Source organism: Ptychodera flava, unplaced genomic scaffold (genome assembly GCF_041260155.1).
Source record: "Ptychodera flava strain L36383 unplaced genomic scaffold, AS_Pfla_20210202 Scaffold_158__1_contigs__length_75536_pilon, whole genome shotgun sequence".
Classification (NCBI taxonomy): domain Eukaryota; kingdom Metazoa; phylum Hemichordata; class Enteropneusta; family Ptychoderidae; genus Ptychodera; species Ptychodera flava.
Window position 1 is genome coordinate 51,996 of NW_027248340.1, and position 21,706 is coordinate 73,701.

Here is a 21,706-nt window from a genome sequence, read left to right on the forward strand (position 1 = left end):
TCATACAAAAAAGGCATGATTAAATTGCCATTAAATGTAATTATTTTTATTGTCAAACACAACTTTTTTGCATCTGATTGGCTGTTGTCATAACTGTTAACAAATAACAGAATTCAAATGATCAGATTTTTAGTCCAAAATATTGGAAATACTTTCTTCAGTTTTGTTCCAAAAATGAAAAAAGATTCAAAGAAATACAGAAACAGTGCAGAAATCACTTGGAAAGCAGATATTGCCTGTCATGAAATTTTTACACTAGTGAAACATATTGTAACATTTTGACATTACATTGTCATTTTTGTTTCATTTGAGAAGAAATCTTCTGCTTACATAAAAACTTCAATCATGTCACATACATGTACTTGCTCAATTAAAGCCACAGTAGCTGTAACTTATGAGAATGTTTTCACTTATTTTTGTTAAACTTTGTGACCTATTCATATGAGTAGCCATACTGAATCATGGAAAATCGCCTACTAATTCCCCATTTTCGAGACAGGAATTTTCCCTGGTTTACCGCTAGAGGGCGTATTAAGTTACCCAGATGTGGTGGGGTTAAATGAACCATCGCACCATTAGTCTCCGTTACCCAGACTCCTCTCGGGTGCTTCTCTGCGGTAGCAAAGCTGAAATATCCCTGGAGATTCTGGTAAGCTAGACTTATGGTGCGATGGTACATTTAACCCCACCACATCCGGGTAATACGCCCTCTAGCGGTACACCAGTGAGATTCCTATCTCGAAAATCAGGAATTGAAAGAGTTTAACTTCTAAGGGATCAATGCATCTGTCTTCACTGTGTCCCAGGGGCGGTAAGGACAGAACCTGCAAAAGCATGGAAAAGTAGATGCATGGAGTTAAGGATGATTTTCTGTATTTCGAAATACTGTGTAAGGCACCTATATGATTTTGTCTGTTTTTTCAGTATTTTTGTTCTGTGTATGAACACTCCAGATTCTGCTGTACTCCTACAGCATGATAAAGTGCACACTCTTGAGAATTTCAATGTATCCGCAACTATCACTGTTACCGTTGCCAAAAGAATTCAAGTTGAGACTAGAATTTAATTATCAATAATGATGGATTGCTCACTTAACGTACGCATAACATCAGTGTGAAGAAGCACAATACCTGGCACTTTATCATGCTCTAGGAAGTCATCACACAAGAAACTGCAGTTGCTACTAAGGAAAAAAACTAAGCTGAAAATATAACCCGAAGTTACAGATAGTATCGAGGTTTTACTACGGATTCTGTTTACACTAGTCTGCATGATCACATGTGTAAGTATTGATGATTGACAACAACTGAAAGCAGTCAGTCGAGATCTAGATCAAACTTCTCTCAAATTAACTCAAAATGTCATGTAGCCTGTAAATTTCATGAAACTGCTCCATAACCATGCTTGGAATTTCAGCAGTAAAATATCAAATAAAAATGGAATCAGCATGCATCTTTGTCATGAAAGGCTGAAAAAAATTAGATTTTGATTTAAAAATCAGCAAAGTCACAGGTATTGTACAAATCACTTTGATTACTGGATTTGTCCAGCTTTGAAATTCAGGTCAACTGCTATGTATTAATGTCACATCTGTTGCTCTTAAGGTGAAGTACTACGAATTACGTCAAAATTAAGTTGTGGTGTCATTTTCTCGAAACTTTGCAAAAATATTCTTGGAAGTTGTGCAAGTGCAAAAATGAAATAAAAAATGGGGGTCACCACGCTTGTTTCCATGGAAACGGACGTTAAATGGCTTCGTTAGAAATGAATAAAAATGATATAATTCACTTAAACTAAAGAAAGCAATCATAAAACGCTTAGCAAATGAGTTAATTTTAATAAATACCAAGACTTAAGATCCATATCTATCGAATGTATAGTTTTCATGATGTTTGTGAAGAAATTTTAACATAAATATCGATTACAAAATGACGATATCGAAATTATATCACTACATAATTTTCGAACTTTCTTCCTGTCGCTTTGAATGGTGTCATTTTGACCAAACTTGGCGAATAAACTCCTGACATAATACCATTTAGTTTACACTTTTAATAACAGGGTGTCACCACGCTACTTTTTACAATATCTCCAGGTGAATGGGTAATTTGCGCCATATAATGGGAGAAAAATGTTAATTTTTCGCTCATATTGAATAAAAACCAGCTTCCTAGGGGGTCAAAATATGACAAGGTTATAGGTCACATGTATTTCTAAGACACTGGATCAAAAAATTAAGTAAAAGCGCAATTTCAACAATGACAGGTGATGTGAAACACATGCGGTACAAAATAACCCATTTGCGGCAGGCTGGAGTTAAATCTGCGCAGAAACGTTCTAAAGCGTGTGTGCGCGTCCGAATTCGTCGCCCTTTACCTTAAAGAGACAGATTAATACAGTATAAATTTTACTATAGGTTATTACTTTACACCTAGTGTTATTAGGTTTGTTAGTTGTATAATGATTAAGAATAACAACTGCACTTGATAAACTGCATTTTTCAACCAATATGACTTTTCTTGTATTGTTATCAAACAAACATTTCATGAAAGTTGTCAAAAAATTGTAATAAAAGTATTAAATATATTACATTTGTCTTGTATTGTTTGTCTTTTCCCTGACAGAATTCCTATTGATCAGATATCATATCAATTTTCTTTTCTGTTAATGTAAAAATGGAAAAGAAGGGAAACAAAAGCATGTAGTGAAACTTATAAGTGCAAATGAGTGTTTTAGTACTTACTATCATCCTTAAGAATTTCTTCTTCAACATGACAAATGTCATCCAGAACCGAAGTCAAAAACTTCATCATAGGAATGGCAAAGCCATGAGTGGCAAGATCAAGTGAATCAGCATGGTGCTCAATAAGACCTGTCAGTTGATGTAGAGTTGTTCTGCACATCAAAAAATATATTATCAGTAATTTAATAATTATGTTGAAAATAACATCAAATTTTATTGAAAATGCAGTTCTCACATTGAAATTTTAATACACCAATGTATGAATGATCTTAACAGCCAACAAGCATTTTAATAGCCTGTTACAATAGCATACATCCACCAATCTATTCAAGTACCCAGTTACTACAGGTGCAGCTAAAATGTGTGGACATTTTGACAAAACCTCAATGCAGGGCTTATAGTAGTGGCTGTACAGTAGTGGCAAATCTCATATTAATGCTGCAGGTATTTCTATTAAAGTTCATGCACTGAGATGCCTTCAGGCCATGGTCATGTAAGTAAAACTGTTCATTCAAAAATAGTGAGGTGAAGTGAACCATTTTACCTCGTAGCATCAATTTCACCATGTCTCCTTGCATTATTAACAGCTGTTCTACTATGCTCCTCTGCAATTCTTCTTACTGGCATAAGTTTAACAAAGAGTTCCTTTGTATCGCCAATCATCTTGGAAATATCACCTAAAACAAAAATGGGCAATAAATTAATGCACGAGGGTATTATGATAGAAAATAACCCTTTGAAGGAAGAATGCGAAAAAAATGCCTGGATTCACAAGGGAAAAAAAAATAATATCCACTGGAACATATGGAAAAAATTTAATGCCCCCCCCCCACCCCCAAATATCAAATGGTCCACCCCTACCGGTATTTTCTTGGTACTGTCAACTATAGACAATATGTCATGACAAGATGGCAGACTTCAAGCTTCTATTTTTGTTCAAAAATGTGAAAATCAGGGAAATGTGTATATTTATATATCATCTGAGCAATATCAGTTACGGAGTTCATTATCTAAGATGATTGGTGCAAATTACCTACAAATTAATCAATTCATTCAGAAAGGAGTAAATTTGACTTAAATATGCAAATACTATTATGCAAATGCTATTACTTCAAAGAACCTATCTCTTTTTTTGAGACCACTTAAGACATAGAAACACTAACAGACATGCATGTATCATAATTTTAGTCCCATATACAACTACTGAAAGTCCCATGACCAAAAAAGGGAAAGTAGCACTTATGATCCCACCTTCAGCAAGTTTTGTAAACACACTTTGGATGTTGCTTCGTTGGTTGCACTGAATATCATTTTCTTTTAAAAACTTTTCCAGTTCATTTTTTCGATCTTTACCAAGACGAAGGATGCCCAAAACCGACAGAGAAGACAGACATTCAGGCTGACTACATCTTCTTTTGATTTCCTCAGCTGTAATGGTGTTCCTGGTACTTTTGGACCGAGTTGTGTTGACGTCCAACAAGGAAGGTACTTGGACTAAGTTCTGCTGAAAAGTTGAACAGGTGCGTTTGCTTCTCTCCCTGGGAACGGCATTTTCATTCTTTCTCTTTTCATTTGTTTTAGGTCTGCACACATTTTCATTACCAGTTTTATTTTCTCTTTCTTCATCATCCTTCGATGTTTTGTCTGATGTAAGAGTATATAATGCGAGATTATTTGGCCTATTACCTATAACGGTGAAGTACTGTCAAAGATCCTATGGAAAAGAATGTAACTTTTACGAATACCAAATAAAATAACTAATTCTTTTATCTCCCTAACTAAATTAAACTTTTCCTATCTCTAGACACAGAAAACTCATCAGTCTGATAATAAGGAAGGGATTTTGTTACCTACACTTTTAATGCTTTTGTTCTTTACACAGCAGTGGGAATAAAAGTTGTACATGCATATTATGACACAAGGAAACTGTACTACATGTGTGAAAATAATCTAGGAGTATACTTACTGTCATTAACAGCAGTGACTGTACAAATCTGACATTGTCCTTCAGCTAAACTGTGGCACTTGCTGTGAAATTTACGTTCACAATGCTGACAGAACATCTGTAGCACAACATAAAAATAACGGTTAGTGTCAGACAATACTTTAATATGTTTCATAAAGTGTCTCACCACAACTCAATGACATTTACAAATGCTCTTACCTTTGGTGAACCATTTCCACACTTGCTGCATTGTTCCTTGCAGATATCTACCGGTATAGTACAACAGAAATATGATTAGTATATGTGATATAGTGGCATAACCTTTACCATGCATATACAGGCATGTATTCACTTTGTTGTATGCACTTTTATATCAAACTAATTAAAGGGACAACGTCTTTCTTTTTTATCTTCTTTTCATGAATTTTGTTTGATATCAGAGCTGTTCCTATTGTTTGACCATTTGAAACATACTGAGATACCAGTGAACAGTACATGGTTTCTACTCTGTTAAGAGACAAACAAGATCTAAACATTGACTGTTGAATAAAAGGTCTCTACCACTTATTCAGTTGTGAATGAATTTTTCATCAATGTGGTACACTGGTATCCAGTGTTAAATAATGTTTAGACTACATGGGGCTTGTTATGAGATTTCAGAGTGTGGATTTCTTTCATGTAGATAAGATAATAGCTGTAATGTACACTGCCCTGGCAATTTTATTTGTCAAAGGAAACAGATTTTGGATGGAGAAGTTCATTTTATCAAGATGTCGCACTCAAAATCACCACTTTTTATACAGCAAAGGTGTAATTTCTGACAGTTTTTAGGTTCTGCTCTGCCTTTATTCTGCACATTGAGTGATTTTATGCTAGTATTCCCTATATTCTTGATATAAAAAATGTCCGAAACAGTAGCCAGGAATCTATCCTTATAGTGTAGCTTGATAGAGCTGAACGAAGGATAGATTCTAGGCTACCAAAACAGAGATTGTCCCTTTAATTGTCAAGCCTTTAGACATTGTCAAACCCACTTGTCCATGGCATAACTTCAAGAAATTAGTGGGAAATATCACTGGGTAACTCTGTGCATGTATACCTATACCGGTAAACATTATAATATAATCCAATTATGATTCTAATCTAAAAATAAACAAACAAACAAACAAACAAACAAACAAACAAAAAACAAAACAAATAAAATGCATTTGAATAAGACTTTACCATCTAGAAAATAACTGGTATGGTGCATATTCTAAAAACATTACCTTCATAGTTGAGTAATATATTATTGATTTGTTGTCAGGTCTATTGAGTGATATTGTATAAATTATTGGTTTTTACAAAAGATTTCAGTGTGTCATATCTAGGTTTTCTGTTTGTGTCTCACACGTTGAAAATGCAGCCGAAATACTACCAAATGTATGTACACTTCTATGGCAATAATGTATGTTTGTCACAAAAAAGGATGTCTGGAAGGAGTAGGTCATTTGTCTACAGATGTCACACAAAAATACCTCTTTTCATTCAGCAAAGGGGTATTTCTAGCACTTGTGAAGTATTCTTTGAATTAAAAATCAAGAGACAGAAACTTTGTCCCTTGTAATGTAAAAGGATTTTTTTTATGAAAATTATATATGCTATTGTATAATCCGGTATATAGTAAGCACAGCTACATGTGACCCTTACCAAATAAATACTTCTATCAGAGATGCATATTATAACAATAAACAATCAGCTAGTAATTGTGAATAAACTATGATAAATAATGTTTCAAAACATGGAGGTTTCATTACAATGTCAGGATTATCACCTACCAACAGCGGCTACTAACTTTGCAGCTATGGCCAGACGCAAGTCATTTACATTATTGGCGTCTAAACTAAAGCTACATGTACTTTTATTTTTCTCCAAAGCAAAGGTGTCAGCAAACTGAAGGTGGAATTCAAATAGCAATAAATATATCACAAAATTAGATTGCCATATTTGTATTTAAATAATGCTCAAATGCTCAAAAATTCTCAAACACAAAATCATCGAACCATGTCTGAAGAATGTAGTGAACAAAATTGCTAAAAAGTAGCTGTATACACACACCTGATTCAACTAACTTTTTTATTGCACCAGTTTTCTCATACCTTTAGACCATACGATAATCTCATGATTTCTAAGTTACTTTTTATAGGCAGGTTCTTTCACTATATGCAAAAAGTGAACCATCTATACATCTATTTATTTTTCAAGCTATTCATCTCCATTAGCCATCATAGCAACTGACATGAGCCTTCTAAAATTATGATTCACACAACCCATTAATATATCAATCATTTGCAACATAGCCCTAAAGTCCTTACAGGTTAGAATAAGCTGTCAGAACTTTTCATGTCGAGTTATGCCTTATATATTGCTTGTAATGAATTTTCCAGAGAATACATTTTATTCTGGGAGAGAAAGGTGTTTACTGTTGGTCAAACATACAATGGCTCACCTTTACAGCATAAACTCCACAAGACGTACTGTCTTGCTGGAAATCATTGTTGACAGTTGCGACCTTCCATTCCTTTGTAATGCCAAGGTTGGACAGAAAGTTACTATAAAAAGAACAGAAAATATGGTCATTCATAAAGGAAGTGTCAAGACAAGATAAATGCCCACCCCCCCCACTCCCACAAAAAAGGTGAAATTTCCCCATTATTCCCATGGAATAGCCAATGATACTTACCTCCAATTTTCCATCTCCTGTTTTGAATCTCTTATTTTCATCGAATCTATGTGGTAAAATATACCAGCCACCATATCAGCACACTGCGTCATAAAAGAATATTATGTTTTATTTGGACTATTCAGTGACAGCAATAATGAAAATACTTCATTGATAGCATATACTGAAAATTTCATTACCATGGTAACATTATCTAGAGGGAACGCCAAAGATTAAAAGAAAACACTAGAAGTTTAATAGGTGTATTATATTTTCTTTTTTGTCAAGGCTTTTCGATAAGTTTATTCCAATTATGGCTTTCATGTTGTTGGATTTAATCTTCCAGGCTCTGTCATGGTTCACCACTAAGTACATGTTAAGCAAAACCTTTGTATGATGAGAGAGTTAAAGCTGAAAATGGATTAGACATGGAAGATTAATAAAACATGTTTTGGCTTACAACTTTATTTTTTTTTAAACTTCAGTGTGAAACTTTCTGAAATTAAGAAAAAAACCACCTAAAATAAGTTGTGGACTGTTTACCCCAACAACAGATATCTGCATTGTCTGTTCCTAAATATGTGTTTAGAAGGCTTCCCCTTGTTTTAATTCCATGGATTGAATGAATTCTGCTTTATGTAAAATAAGAGTTGAAAATGTAAATTTATCAAAAAAAACATGCTAAAACAATCTCTTACCATTACAGACCAATGACCAGGTTCATAAATTACAGAAATGATGTTATCAGCACCCAAGAATCTTTCCTAGGATACAAAATGGAGCACCATAATGGATTTCATTCAGCTAGCATGCATACATGAACATTCATATGCATAAATTCCAAAATTATGAAACCACCTTGGACAAAGCATATCTTCTTTAAAAAAAAGTCTGCAATCAGTTACAAAGTCATCTTTTATCTAAGATCTTGACAGCATAAGTTGTATGAAATGAAATGTTTCAATGAAAATGTAGTCTTAGAACATGAAACAAAACGAAAATAAAAAAAAACACTGTAACTTGATTACTCTCAAGAAAGAATTATTCTAGACAATTAAGATTTACCTTCCACTGTTGTTTCCTTTTGATATCTTTCTTCCCCCTGGTTAGAATATCAGTGCCAAGATGATGTGGCAGTACCAGTGTCTTCTGTTGAAAAGTAGATAAAAAACAAGTGAATTTGCAGTCAATTATTTTTTATGTATTTTAGTTAGATTATTGGCACAATTGGGTAAGAATAGCAATAAGGTTATTTTAGGCTAATTATAACAGTGATTGTAAATGTATCAATAACGTGCTGCTTGAATATGATCAATATCATGACACACAAATTAGAGCAGTTATTTGGACATTTTATTTACATAGTTTGGTAGTGTCAGTACCATATGTTTCAAGTTCAAAGTATGATGGAATACTCGCTACCTTAGATACATTCCTAAATCAGGCTAGGGAGTCAGTTCACCTTATAACAGGGGCATTATGGGAACAAATTAAGTCGGCAAGTTAGCACAGCAAGAGTTTGAGGAAAAGTGATATTCCTAGTACTTCGTGACCTGTGCTATAGCATAAGGACATTATTTTGTTTGTAGGGTGCACAATAGTCTCAAGAATTTAACTTTTATTTCTTTTTTCTTCTGGTGCAAACATCTCAGTACAACTCTAGCTACATAGTTCCATATGTTAAACTCCGCCATCTTGAAATTTTTGTGGACCGTCTTAGATTTTTACCACTCACCTAGGTAGCAAAACCTATTTAAAGTAGCGAGAATTGTGCAAACGAGTATTATGCCATTATTTGATTCATCATTTATCATGCAAATCAAAATATCTAGACTGGGTTCAGCTTTGTGTTCATAAAGTGTTCCACCGGTAACCCCGGTTGCCACCACGTCATGATTTACATGATAGGAGAATGATATTGACAACACAGTAAGTGAACACTGAGATTTACAAATCAATGGATATGGGTATTTACCAATATACAGGCTGGGATATGCAAATACTAAAAAAAGGGGGCTTATCAGGATGAATATCATGACATATTTGTCCAAATGAGCTACTCTGCTCCTGCCAAAGAGTTAATTGTGAAACATTGGCTCAAAAAATTGATAAAAACAACCCTGTACTAAATGCTTACCGAATATTCACCATTTTCCTGTAAAAATAAATAGGCATCCATGGCCTGAAAGAATGGAGAATGTATTATGGTGTAATTGCTCTGCTATTCATGTAAATATACTAGACATTATTTTTTTTCAACACAACCAGTTTGCCTGATCATGTGCTTACCAAGGATTATCTCAATATATATATATATATATATATATATATATATATATATATATATATATATATATATACATATATATATATATATATATATATAATATTAAATTAATATTGATATTACATAATAATATTTAAGTCATTTGAAGCTTTTGCCAGATATGTCTTCCTCTCCACAAATCAAAGGATACATCTACAATTGAACCCTTTAGCTGCCTCACTTTCCTGCCTAAATTTCAACAGGAAATTTTTCATATTTTCTGTCATTTTTTTTACTTGATTCCCTTTTGGATCCCAAATGTAAAACATGACACTGACTTTACATGATTTTTGATAAAAATATGAACATTTGTCTTTCATATGTTGCACAATTTACAGCACATAAGGGACAGACTATTTCATTGAATGTGTCGAAAGTTGACAATGGGAATCAAGACTTGATAGCAATTAATATTACAATTGACAGATTTTAACAAGTCCTGATGACAACCCTATGGTAAGCTCTGATGACTGTAAGAAGACTACATTGTGACTTTATAAAGCAAATGTTTACCTGACACACAAAAATCAAAATAGTGAAATATTTGTATAAGTTTACACACCATTACTTAAAGTCATAGCAATATCATAGAATTGCATTTTTATAACTTACATTGTCTTCCAAGCATCTACCGGGTTGTAAGCTTTGCAATGTTTCCACACTGATGATGTAAGGGCCAATATGGCCCAAAAGCAAGCCCCTATCCAATTTGGACTGCTCCACAGCAATTTTACCTTATCTGCAATCATCAAAAAATAAATTTTATCATGGAGGATACTCCCAGTAATGCTTGAGTGTTTTAAGAAATGTATTCATAAACAATCATATCCTAGCTTCTCAATGAGGTATGTATGCTTTTGAAGTGCAATGTTATTGTTGGTATTTGACTTTAAGTCTGGGCTAAAAGTCAGTTGTCAACAATAACATTGCTGGTAATGCAGACATTGACTAGTATTTGACATCTCAACATGATGTAGGGGTAGAAGAGGAAACTGTGGATGACACATAGAACAAAAATATGGAAATGTTATCGAAAGTTGCAGCTGCTGTGCCTTTAACTTAATATAACCTGAGTCAAACTGAGCCCAGCTCAGTTACTAAATGTGTCCTGGCATCTAAATAATTATTGTATTATTAAATGTACTATAGACGGGAGCCTAAAGTACCAACAAAAATAAATAAATAAAAATACATGTAAAAAATATGTCATGGAGTCTAACTGAGCCCAGCTCAGTTACTAAGTATTACCTGAGTCAAACTGAGCCCAGTTGAGTTACATTAATATTACGGAGGTCTAACTGAGCCCAGCTCAGTTACATAATATTACGGAGTCTAACTGAGCCCAGCTCGGTACGATTATATACTGAGTCTAACTGAGCCCAGCTCAGTTACGATAATATTACGGAGTCTAACTGAGCCCAGCTCAGTTACGATTATATTACGGAGTCTAACTGAGCCCAGCTCAGTTATGAAGTCTAAAGTGAGCCCAGCTCAGTTAATAATATTACGCAGTCTAACTGAGCCCAGCTCAGTTACGATATATTACGTAGTCTAACTGAGCCCAGCTCAGTTACGATTACGGAGTCTAACTGAGCCCAGCTCAGTTACGATAATATTACGGAGTCTAACTGAGCCCAGCTCAGTTACGATTACGGAGTCTAACTGAGCCCAGCTCAGTTACGATAATATTACGGAGTCTAACTGAGCCTAGCTCATTTACGATAATATTACGGAGTCTAACTGAGCCCAGCTCAGTTACGATAATATTACGGAGTCTAACTGAGCCCAGCTCAGTTACGATATATATTACGGAGTCTAACTGAGCCCAGCTCAGTTACGATAATATTACGGAGTCTAACTGAGCCCAGCTCAGTTACGATATATATTACGGAGTCTAACTGAGCCCAGCTCAGTTACGATTATATATATTACGGAGTCTAACTGAGCCCAGCTCAGTTACGATAATATTACGGAGTCTAACTGAGCCCAGCTCAGTTACGATTATATTACGGAGTCTAACTGAGCCCAGCTCAGTTACGATTATATATATTACGGAGTCTAACTGAGTCCAGCTCAGTTACGATAATATTACGGAGTCTAAATGAGCCAGCTCAGTTACGATAATATTACGGAGTCTAACTGAGCCCAGCTCAGTTACGATTATATTACGGAGTCTAACTGAGCCCAGCTTTTTAGTTCATGTACGTAAATACACAAAAGCGTCGCCTAAACTGGACACTATGGTAACGTACTATGGTTACGTACACAAATAGTATGAGAGAAAAACCGCATCATATTCATCAAACTGTTGAACGAAGTTATTGTTATTTTTTATGAGTCACTTACCAATGAGTGTTGTTGTTAGATTTTTAGGTAGATTTATGGGACGTACGATCGGAGTAACTGCACGACAGCTCACTGGCTTACGGAGTTTGAAAGAAGCGCCTTTTCCTTATTTAAATTGAGTTCTGTAATTTAAATATTAAGCCGCGCCCACGCGATGACGTCATGCGCGGGGTCAACGCTATTTATAGAACTGCGCTGGGCTCTGTTTTCATGGACACAAACTGCCAGAAGCTTTCCGAGTAGCAGTGTGTGTGTGTGTGTGCGAGTGGATATACGCATGCGTACTTCGTTCCCTCATGTAAACTTTTCGATCCTGTATGTGTGTATATGTATGTATGTATATATGTATGTATGTATGTAGTATATGTATGTATGTATGTATGTATGTATGTATGTATGTATGTATGTATGTATGTATGTATGTATGTGAGTGAGTAGTAAAGAAAGGTGGACAACTGGGATTAAGTAAGAATTTTTACACCCATTTTATTCATTTATCTACATGAAGCGAAGGAAAAATTAACCATCCATGTAACTAAAGTATGACCCTGACCTATATATGAACTCACGCGCATGCGCAGCAGTGCATTGTCCTGAACTAAGCGGGAAATTCCCTGCTGAGCATGTTTATACACGTTCCGAAGGTGTACGGGAAATTCCGTGTGAGTCATCACCATCAAACTAGCCTATATAAAGGAGCTTTACCGCGTTGTCAGTCCGCCGGCCGGTCGCGGAGTCTAGCTGATGTTGAACACGAAGTTCCTATCGGGGCGAACTTGTTCACCTGATAGATAAAATTTTAGTAATTTCCTCTGAACTTAAAATGTGACGGAAGACCATTACTTCAAATAATATGAGACGTTTCAGATGAATGGTACTGATATCTAAAGTGTTCACTCTTTTATCTCTACGTACAAATGTAGTTCCTAAGTCGTTCTCTATTCTATTCCCACCAACAAAACATTCAATACTCATTTCCCCTCCCCGATCTTTATCAATACTTATGATAATATCACAAGTTGTTCTGTTATCTGTTTTCATAGCATAATATCCAACCAAATCGTCAAATTCATCTCCAGTAGCTAACTTTACACATCTAATGAGAACTGTACCATGTTGAAGTATTTTCATATTATCAGTCATCTGTTGATTTACTGTCTGTAAAGTGAGAACAGCTGCCTCATCACCGACACTTTTAAGACCCAGTTTCTTTAAAGTTGTGTCCCAAAATAATCTAACTGGAACTCCGCTAGCTGTATACGAGCAATAATTCTCCCCCTCGTTTATCCACCTTCTTAGTGTATTATCTGCCTTCATTATTGTATTAAGAGGACTAATTTTAAGATGAATTGGTATACCAAGAAGTGCAATGTATGGATTCGTAGGAGTAAGCCAACTACGAAAATCTAACAATTTATATTTGTTTACATTGCTATCAAAATAAATCACATTCGGAGTTCCTGGTGGTTCAGCAACACCTCCTGCAATTTCACTATCCAATATATCTAAGATGTTACGCGGCACATTATAAGGCATGAATTTCTGACTAGCCGAATCCCATGTCAGAGCAAAAGGAGTAGAATCATTCGAAGCCTTTGTGGCGTCAATTACAGTTTCATCAATGTCTTTAAGTTCGGAAAATTCTACAGCATGTTCGTGGGGTGGCGCCGCGGCATTGGCTAAAACGAAATATTTTTCGCGGTCTTTATAACGAAGGACGTAATCCTTATTATGATTAGCAGCCATCTTAGTATTATTGTTAACTTTAACATCACTCAGATCTTCAAGCTCAAGATTTTGCATACGAATTGTACCTAGACCGAAGCCACTTGGATCAGACATACTCCGTAGGGACCTATATACAGTGAAAATTAAAATAATACCTTGTAATATACAATACACAGTCATGGCTTCAGCTATAGGAATGACAGTTCTCGGTGCTGTATTAAATGCAACGGCATTCACAGGAGGAAATATTATCGGACAAAAGCTTTCTGGTAATGGTGACGCTCTTATTGAAGAAAAGTCCGACATGATAAAGCATTAGAAAAATTTGAACATGATCGCAACGTCTGGTCAGAAAAAAGATTACTACAGGCTGACTGGGAAAGAGAAAATCAAGCAAAGGACGCACATGCTGCGGCAGAATTAAGAGATACAGATGCAGAAATCCTGGAAGAAGCAGAAGCGGTGCAAAGCCGTTCCCGAAGGAGCAGTTCAATTCTCAGATTATTATCAGCCCAGCCCTGAGCAAAAGAAATATGAGATGATCTATATTGCTGGAGGATTAGTCGTGGGATGGTTTATCTTCCGATAGGGTTACACGGTAGGGGGCTCCTTCGGAACGCTTCAGAACGACTACAGCAATTCAATACAAAAGCTAATTGGCCAGTTATTGAAATCGATCATGTTCCCATCCTGATCTGTTATCCAGATACGCATTGAATTCATGTAATCTCCCCCTTTTCTCAATGGCATTAGAAATTGCTCCGTTTTTAAAATCGTAAGTAACCTTTCACTTATTTCTCTCGTATCCCGGATGGGAAGTATTTGTAAACAGTTCGATACTTTCCCCTGTATGTATCCTCCGGAGGCACCCGAACCAAATGAAACATAATTTCCAGTAACATCGACTACATCTGAATGAACTATATATTTAGTGACTGTTAAGAAATCCACTTTCTTCGGACTAATAGTACTTTTTATAACTGGGTTGTCCTCAGGTTTATCTGAAAAACCAACTACGTTGGCGAAGCTACCTGTGGCATTGAAATAGACTTTAATATCTTTAGCCAAAGTTAGATAAACATGGTTTGTCGGCAGATGTTTTTCAAAATTAATTTTTTGCTTCAACCCGATTGCTTTGTTTAACGTATCGATATTGTAGTTACCTGGACGTATTGATTTAGTCTTCTTCGGTTGGTCACCTTCTTGATATTTTATTACATTATTCGTCGATGTTATGTTATGCCATGAATTATATAGTCCGCACTCTAGCAGTCTTATCTTCGTAAACTGTGTCGTGTCAATGCAAGGGTAAAAATTAACAGTGACTGGTTCACCTGTTTGGCTTTCAATCCAAATGATCATTGTTGTACGTTGTATATATTACTAAGTATAAGTGTTCGATGAATATTATTCCGAAGGTGCCCATTACGAAGTATAAGGTTCTGCAGGAATAATATTTTTCTGTTCAAGGAGATCTTTGGTTGCTACCGCGGCAGCAGTCGCACCGCCTAATTTTGCCAATCGAGTCAAATTTGGACGACTTGGATCGCCAACCTCTATTTTCAGAAATTTGCTGGAGATCATAAGATATCCCATCGCAAGTCCTGCGATTACAATACCATCGTACATTGTGTTTACAACTGTTTTAATATCCATGATTGCTGACTAGTATATAAAATAAAAAATAAAAATAAAAAATATGGGGAGTTAATCCATCTCATACAATGTAGAGGAGCTGGGTCCTCTCCCTCCCCCTCCCCCTCCCCCTCCCCCTGTCGGAACTGTTCTGGAGGGAGCCGCTACTGGCTCTGTTTTTTCAGCTTTCTTTTTTGGGGAGGATCTTTCCGATCTGGACTCGATCGATTAACGGGACAGGGGGTATGTCGAGCACGCCCCCAATATAGCCCTAATGCAGTCAATGAAACTCCCACAATTCCTAAAACAAGATAACATTTATTATACACATGCGTGAATTATTATCACACTGTTCTTTCATTGTAGGCGGTAGGTCTGCTACCGCATCGCTCCCCTCTCTCCCATTGCTTGGCGTTTCTTCTCCTTGTTTTGCCTGTTCCATTCCGCTAGTCGCTTGCCCGCAGCAACTCTCCCTGGATGCTTCGGCGGCATGTAACTTTCTCTATGTTGCGCTGTGACGGAGTCGGGAAGGTCGTCGTTTGCGGTGTGGAGGTCGTTTCCGTTTGCTGAGTCGGCGAAGTTGAATCCATTTATTTCAGGTACTATATTAAACCCGATTTTTTTAAAATTTAAATGTTTACCTGTAATTAAACCGGTGGAAACTATAGCAAGTATGGGCCCCCACGTGTACGCTATCCGTCCTGATAATCGTTTTATTTCACTGTTTAGAATAAAATCCTTTTTAAGATCAGTGGCATAGTATATCATCGTCATTGATCGGAACTACTGACTTATTGCGCGGGCTCCTAGATCTATGAAACTTTGAGTGATATTATCACTTATAAGAGAACTGTATTTCGCTTCATAGACTTTAAATGCTTTATTCACCGTTTCATCTCCCCATTTTTCTACGTCAGCAACTGAAATCTCCTTACCAAAAAATAACTTACTTTGTCCACTTGCGATGACACAGAGTATTTTTTCACGCTTTGTTTCTATTATGGATCGAGCGTCTGAAGGCGCCGAAGGCCGAAGACCCTTCGGAACGCGTATTTGCCGCTGCCGATGACTTTATTAAATTCTCCATTGTTTGCAGTATGTTATCTATTCTTAGTAAAAAATAAAAAATTCGTTTAAACCTGAATCCGAAATATAATATTAACATGGTCTGGAATGTTAGAATGATTCCGACAGGGATTCTGAAGTATGGAAAATTCTCCTCCATTTAAATCTATCTGTATATAGAAACACGAATAATGAGTACAGACTTATTCCCAGTTGCTTTTCAATTGAATAAGACGGAGCGTACCGACAGTACAGCATGCTGATACCCCCCCTTCCAAACCGGGCGGGGAATAAAACCTATTCTCATGGACTTAGAAATATATGTAACGCCGACAGATAAATTTACTTTTCATCCTCGGGATGTGTTCAAAGATAACGTAATCACTCATCGATCAGCTAAAGAAAGTAATGTCTGGCTGGGCAGCCCAACGATGAAATACTGGGACCAGCAACTGAATTTCGCTGTATGGTGTAGCACTACTGGTTGTGGTATATCATTCGCCCATCTATTTGATAAGAATTTCCGCCCCAAATACGATCATTCTGCCGTTTCCATGTATATTTTACAATACGTCGGATCCTTCACGAAATGGGCGTTGCACTTCCAGACGATACCCCCACCTTCAAAGCGGGCGACAATCCGTACAATCTCGTCCAATATGAACTTCTCTGTACAGAATTTGGAAATATAAGTCCAACGAAGTCCGACTTTCGTTATCGAAAAGGTCAAAATAAAGGTCTTGGTTATGGATATGAATATTACACTAATCGTGGGCCCGTTCGACAGCCAAAAGCGATATACAACGGTCGGGACTTTTTCCTCTCCGCCGACGGAGGCGTTTTTTATACACATACCATTTTTGGAAAGAAAAAACATGTACTGCCGACAAAGACAGACCACACTACTATTTCTTCCGAAATGATGGATCGGAGGGACAATATAATAGTTTCATTCCTCTGAAGGGAGACTCGGGACTAACAAAGGCCGGTCTCGCCCGCCTCAATGAAAGCCTTGAAGCCTACGTATATTGCATACTCGGCGCACAAGCAAATATTCGTAGTACCATAGTGGGCGATACTGCAGTGCAGAGCAAGTAAGAAAAGAATTCGGCGTTCTCCTCGAAGATGAAATTCGCAATACCGACAAAGTAATCAGTTATAGGCGATATCAAGACACAATAATGAATACTGGTGTCAAACTTGATATGGCAGTCTCACCCAATTTACTTCTCTTACCGTCTGAGATGGTCATCCTTTCGGGCCCGGCAATCTCGGGTTATAATAATGAATTGCAATACGCAACAGAATCTATGGTCTTCGGGGTGAACGGTGATATAAACACGGAAGTTCGAGAAAGTGCTGTACACGAGATGGAGGGGAGGGATCCTGTGAAGTGGCAGGACGAGCCCGGAGGACCACCATCTCACAATGACACGACTCGGTCCCCGAAGGCGCCTTCGGAACGGGCAGCAGCAGTGACCGGCGCAGACCCTATTCATGAATATGGTAAAATTGGTTTGTTATCTTTAGCAATATTCATTACATTAATGTACAGTATATAGATCCGATGTATGCAACTGTACCATTCAACATGATTGTAACTGGACCGACAAATTCTGGCAAAACGGAATATGTAATGGATCTCCTCACCGGTCCGTACCTAGGAAAATTCGAATATATAGTTTTCATTTGTCCGACATTCATGAACAATAAAACGTATAATAAAAGATTCATTTTCACCGATGACAATGTGTTTGTGTTTCCAGTCGGACTCGATGCTGTGGATGATACACTAGCCTTCGTACGGAACGAATGGGTCGGTACAAACACTTTAATAGTACTCGACGACTGCGCCGCGTCCAAAGATATGAAGAAGCGCAGTGACGTTTTAGTCAAACTTGGTTTCAGCGCAAGACACGACGGACTATCTGTCTGGGTTCTGACTCAACAATATACTAGTATTAGTAAACCATTTAGGGAAAACATACAGATGTTAGTACTATTTTACACACCGAGCAAGACAGACAACAAAACTATTATTAAAGAATATGGAATGGAGGTGTCAGAACGGGAGGCCACGGACCTGGTCAGACAATTGAAAAGTAGGCCATTCAGTAAACTAGTATTTCATTTACGGCATCCGTACGACATAAAATTTTTCGTATAATATAGCAATTATGGAAGCTGAAGCCGAAGGCTCCGCCGAAGGTACTCTTAGAGAATTATATTACAACCCGAAAACTGGTTTTGGAGGTGTACAAAAATTGTATGACGCAGCACGGGCCAGCGGACTCCACGTCACTAAGAAAGAGGTGAAGGACTGGTTAAAAACTCAGCTAACTTATAATCTACATAAACCGGTACCTCATTCTCATGGGGGTGCCTTCCGGGGCGGCCGACGCGTTTTTGTAACATCGATAGACTCACAGTGGCAAGCAGACCTTGTGGAATTCCCTCCCCCGTTCGCAAAAGAGAACCGTAACATTCGATACATGCTAACAGTAATCGATGTGCTCAGTAAATATGCATGGGCCAGGCCGATACAGTCAAAAACGGCTGATGATACGTTACAGGCGCTACAAGACGTGATTAAGAAATCCGGGAGAAGGCCCGACAAACTTCAGACAGATGAGGGACGGGAATTTACTAATCGAAAAATGCAGGGGTGGCTCCAGGAGTCAGGCATTCATTGGTTTCACACCTACAGTGACAAAAAAGCTAGCGTCGTTGAACGTTTTAATCGGACTCTTAAGACGATGATGTGGAAATACTTTACATATAAACAGACACGTTCCTGGCTCCCCATTCTACCACAACTTCTCGAGAATTACAATAACACCGTTCACGGAAGTATCAAAATGAAACCCAGGGACGTAACAGAGGAGAACGATTGGCAGGCATTTTATACACTATTCGGTCCTGAGTTGGCAGCCGGGGGAGCCAACCCTGAATTCAAGCCGGGAGAACGTGTCCGAATTACAAAATACAAGACCACTTTTAAGAAAGGATATTTACCAAATTGGACAGAGGAGATTTTCGTAGTTTCAAAAGTTGTGTACGCAGCTGGCTTGGGAACACCACCAGTTTACAAAATAAAAGATCTGAATGGAGAGGAAATACTTGGCACTTTCTACTCCGATGAACTTCAGAGCACCTTCAGAACGGTGCGACGAGCTGTACAGAGTAGAACGAATTTTGAAGACGAAAAAAATTAGAGGAAAGAAATATTATCTGATAAAATGGAAAGGTTATCCAGAAAGTTTCAATAGTTGGGAGCCAGAGGAAAATGTTATTAGTACTACGTAAGTACTTCGTAAGTTCCTGTGCTGGTACTACGTAAGTACTTCGTAAGTTCCTGTCCATGGTACTTGTCAAGTACTACGTAAGTACTAACGTAAGTATTTACGAAAGTTATTCAATAAGTACCATGGAAAAAGTCTTAATTTCTTGAAAGCCGAAAGTGTCAGTTTACCACCCCACTTCCACCCCCCACCTGGCCAAGTATTTATCATGTACTGTCGTAAGTAATGTTCACTTACTGCATCTTTTTCGGCCGTATGTGGATGAGGTGGTACCCCCTCAGTTCCTCCGGAGGCACATATTAAGTTTGCAAGATCTTCAAAACGACTTCTCATGTTACCACAGTCCGTTCTTTCGAGTCCCCCTTTTTCAGCTTTATCTATAAGTTCTGGTTGAAGTATAATGTACACAACTGACATGAGCCATAGACAAGTAACTTCAAAGTCCGGTGTTACAGAACCGTAGGGTTCCTTCGCATCATATCAAGTGCTCGTAGGTCAAACGAAGCATTATAAGCACACACAGATTCACAAGCGTTAAGAAGTTTGTGTAGGTTCTTTAGTGAGACTCGAGGTTGTTCTAGTTGTTCTTGACCAGGTGGGAAGTACGCTTTTTCAAGTTCCTCCTCCTTGAAACCGTCTATTAAAAATCCTGGCTGCGCTATCGCGTGCCGAAGGGCTGCCCCATGCAATTCCAAAGTCAAAAGCTCGTGGATATTCTACTGGTCCGACTGTCTCGGTATCAATTGTTGGATTAAGTATATTCTTGAGAACGAGGGGGGTAAGAGTTGCCGAATTACCAAACATGGAAGTCTGTAGTCGTGGCAAATTTCTAAGAAAGTCTGTTTGAACTTATTGTGAATCTCTTCTAGTTCTTCTAAGGCGGTACCGGTGATTTCGTACGACCTGGCTCGAGTCAACACATTCCGCCTGCAATAATCCCAAGGCATATCTTTGAATATGATAATGAAACTGGGTAAATGGTCAAATGCTCTAGAAACAATCTTTTTTTCTTCCGACTCCGTGGAAACGCCCCGGATTCTAGAAAAAGTTAGATGTTGAATTATGGAAGAGTCACAAATAATGTAGCGTTCCGAAGGAGAGGCCCTCCCAGCCTGACATTGTAAACTAAGAGTATGTTCTATAAACTGATTCTGAAAATCGGCAATCGAAACGGGGGTGACACGCCCATTATAAAAGTCGGCAATGTTGCTGGAAAAACTAGTGTCAAATTCTGGTACGTGATACGGATCCAAATTTATTGCATCGTAACTCTTACCACTTCCAGTTGGTCCATTTATGAATATGTATGACATTTTGGGATACTATATCATAGAAATTTTTTTAAAATTTTTTTTTTATTAAGATATATACGATAAGACAATGACAATCCTTTCTATTTCAGATGCAATAAAAATACTTGAAACCGGAGAAAACATCAAAATTGATGATGGAGGCAAATTAGTATTTGGTGAATATGTAGATCCTTTCATATACGTAGACAGTGAGCTAGAAGTAGTTTTCAACATCGGACCTAAGTACGGTTCTAGAGATCCAGCTACATGTGATGGGGTGTGTGTCAGTTGGCAACTTAGTCTTCAAAAGTTTACTGATTTAATAATATTCCGTACCCTAGGTGAAAGTTTCGATGCATCTACTGCTAAAAGTTATGCTCTAAGCCTGGCCGCTCACTCCAAGAATCCTATCGGAACGAATTCCTGTGGATTTTACAATCCATCTAAAGTGTATCCGAAGCGAGGGAGCGAGGCACAGCCGGGCATGAGGTATTTTAAATTTCAGTTTAAAAGAGGGAGAGAATATACGATTTCGCTACATGTATTGATATGGTTCAAGAAATTGACTGCGGTTTTAAAACAGTGAGTCCGTTACTACCAGTCCGAGAAAATCCTGCTATTGT

At 37.4% G+C, this 21,706-nt stretch overlaps 2 protein-coding genes across 2 annotated transcripts; both read right to left on the reverse strand.

Annotated features, from left to right (window-relative positions):
• Positions 1–771: 771 nt before the first annotated feature.
• On the reverse strand, positions 772–4,114 carry LOC139126908 (uncharacterized). Its single transcript, XM_070692829.1, has 4 exons — positions 3,995–4,114; positions 3,288–3,420; positions 2,744–2,895; positions 772–824 (listed from the first exon to the last, which is right to left on the reverse strand). Exons 2-4 carry the CDS (start codon positions 3,404–3,406, stop codon positions 793–795), a joined length of 303 nt encoding a protein of 100 aa, XP_070548930.1. The 5' UTR covers positions 3,407–3,420; positions 3,995–4,114; the 3' UTR covers positions 772–792.
• Positions 4,115–4,709: 595 nt separating this feature from the next.
• Positions 4,710–10,410, reverse strand: LOC139126907 (uncharacterized). Its single transcript, XM_070692828.1, has 8 exons — positions 10,328–10,410; positions 9,527–9,571; positions 8,455–8,538; positions 8,088–8,153; positions 7,411–7,493; positions 7,177–7,279; positions 4,908–4,954; positions 4,710–4,806 (listed from the first exon to the last, which is right to left on the reverse strand). The coding sequence occupies exons 2-8, from the start codon at positions 9,566–9,568 to the stop codon at positions 4,755–4,757; spliced, it is 477 nt and encodes a 158-aa protein (XP_070548929.1). The 5' UTR covers positions 9,569–9,571; positions 10,328–10,410; the 3' UTR covers positions 4,710–4,754.
• Positions 10,411–21,706: the final 11,296 nt, after the last annotated feature.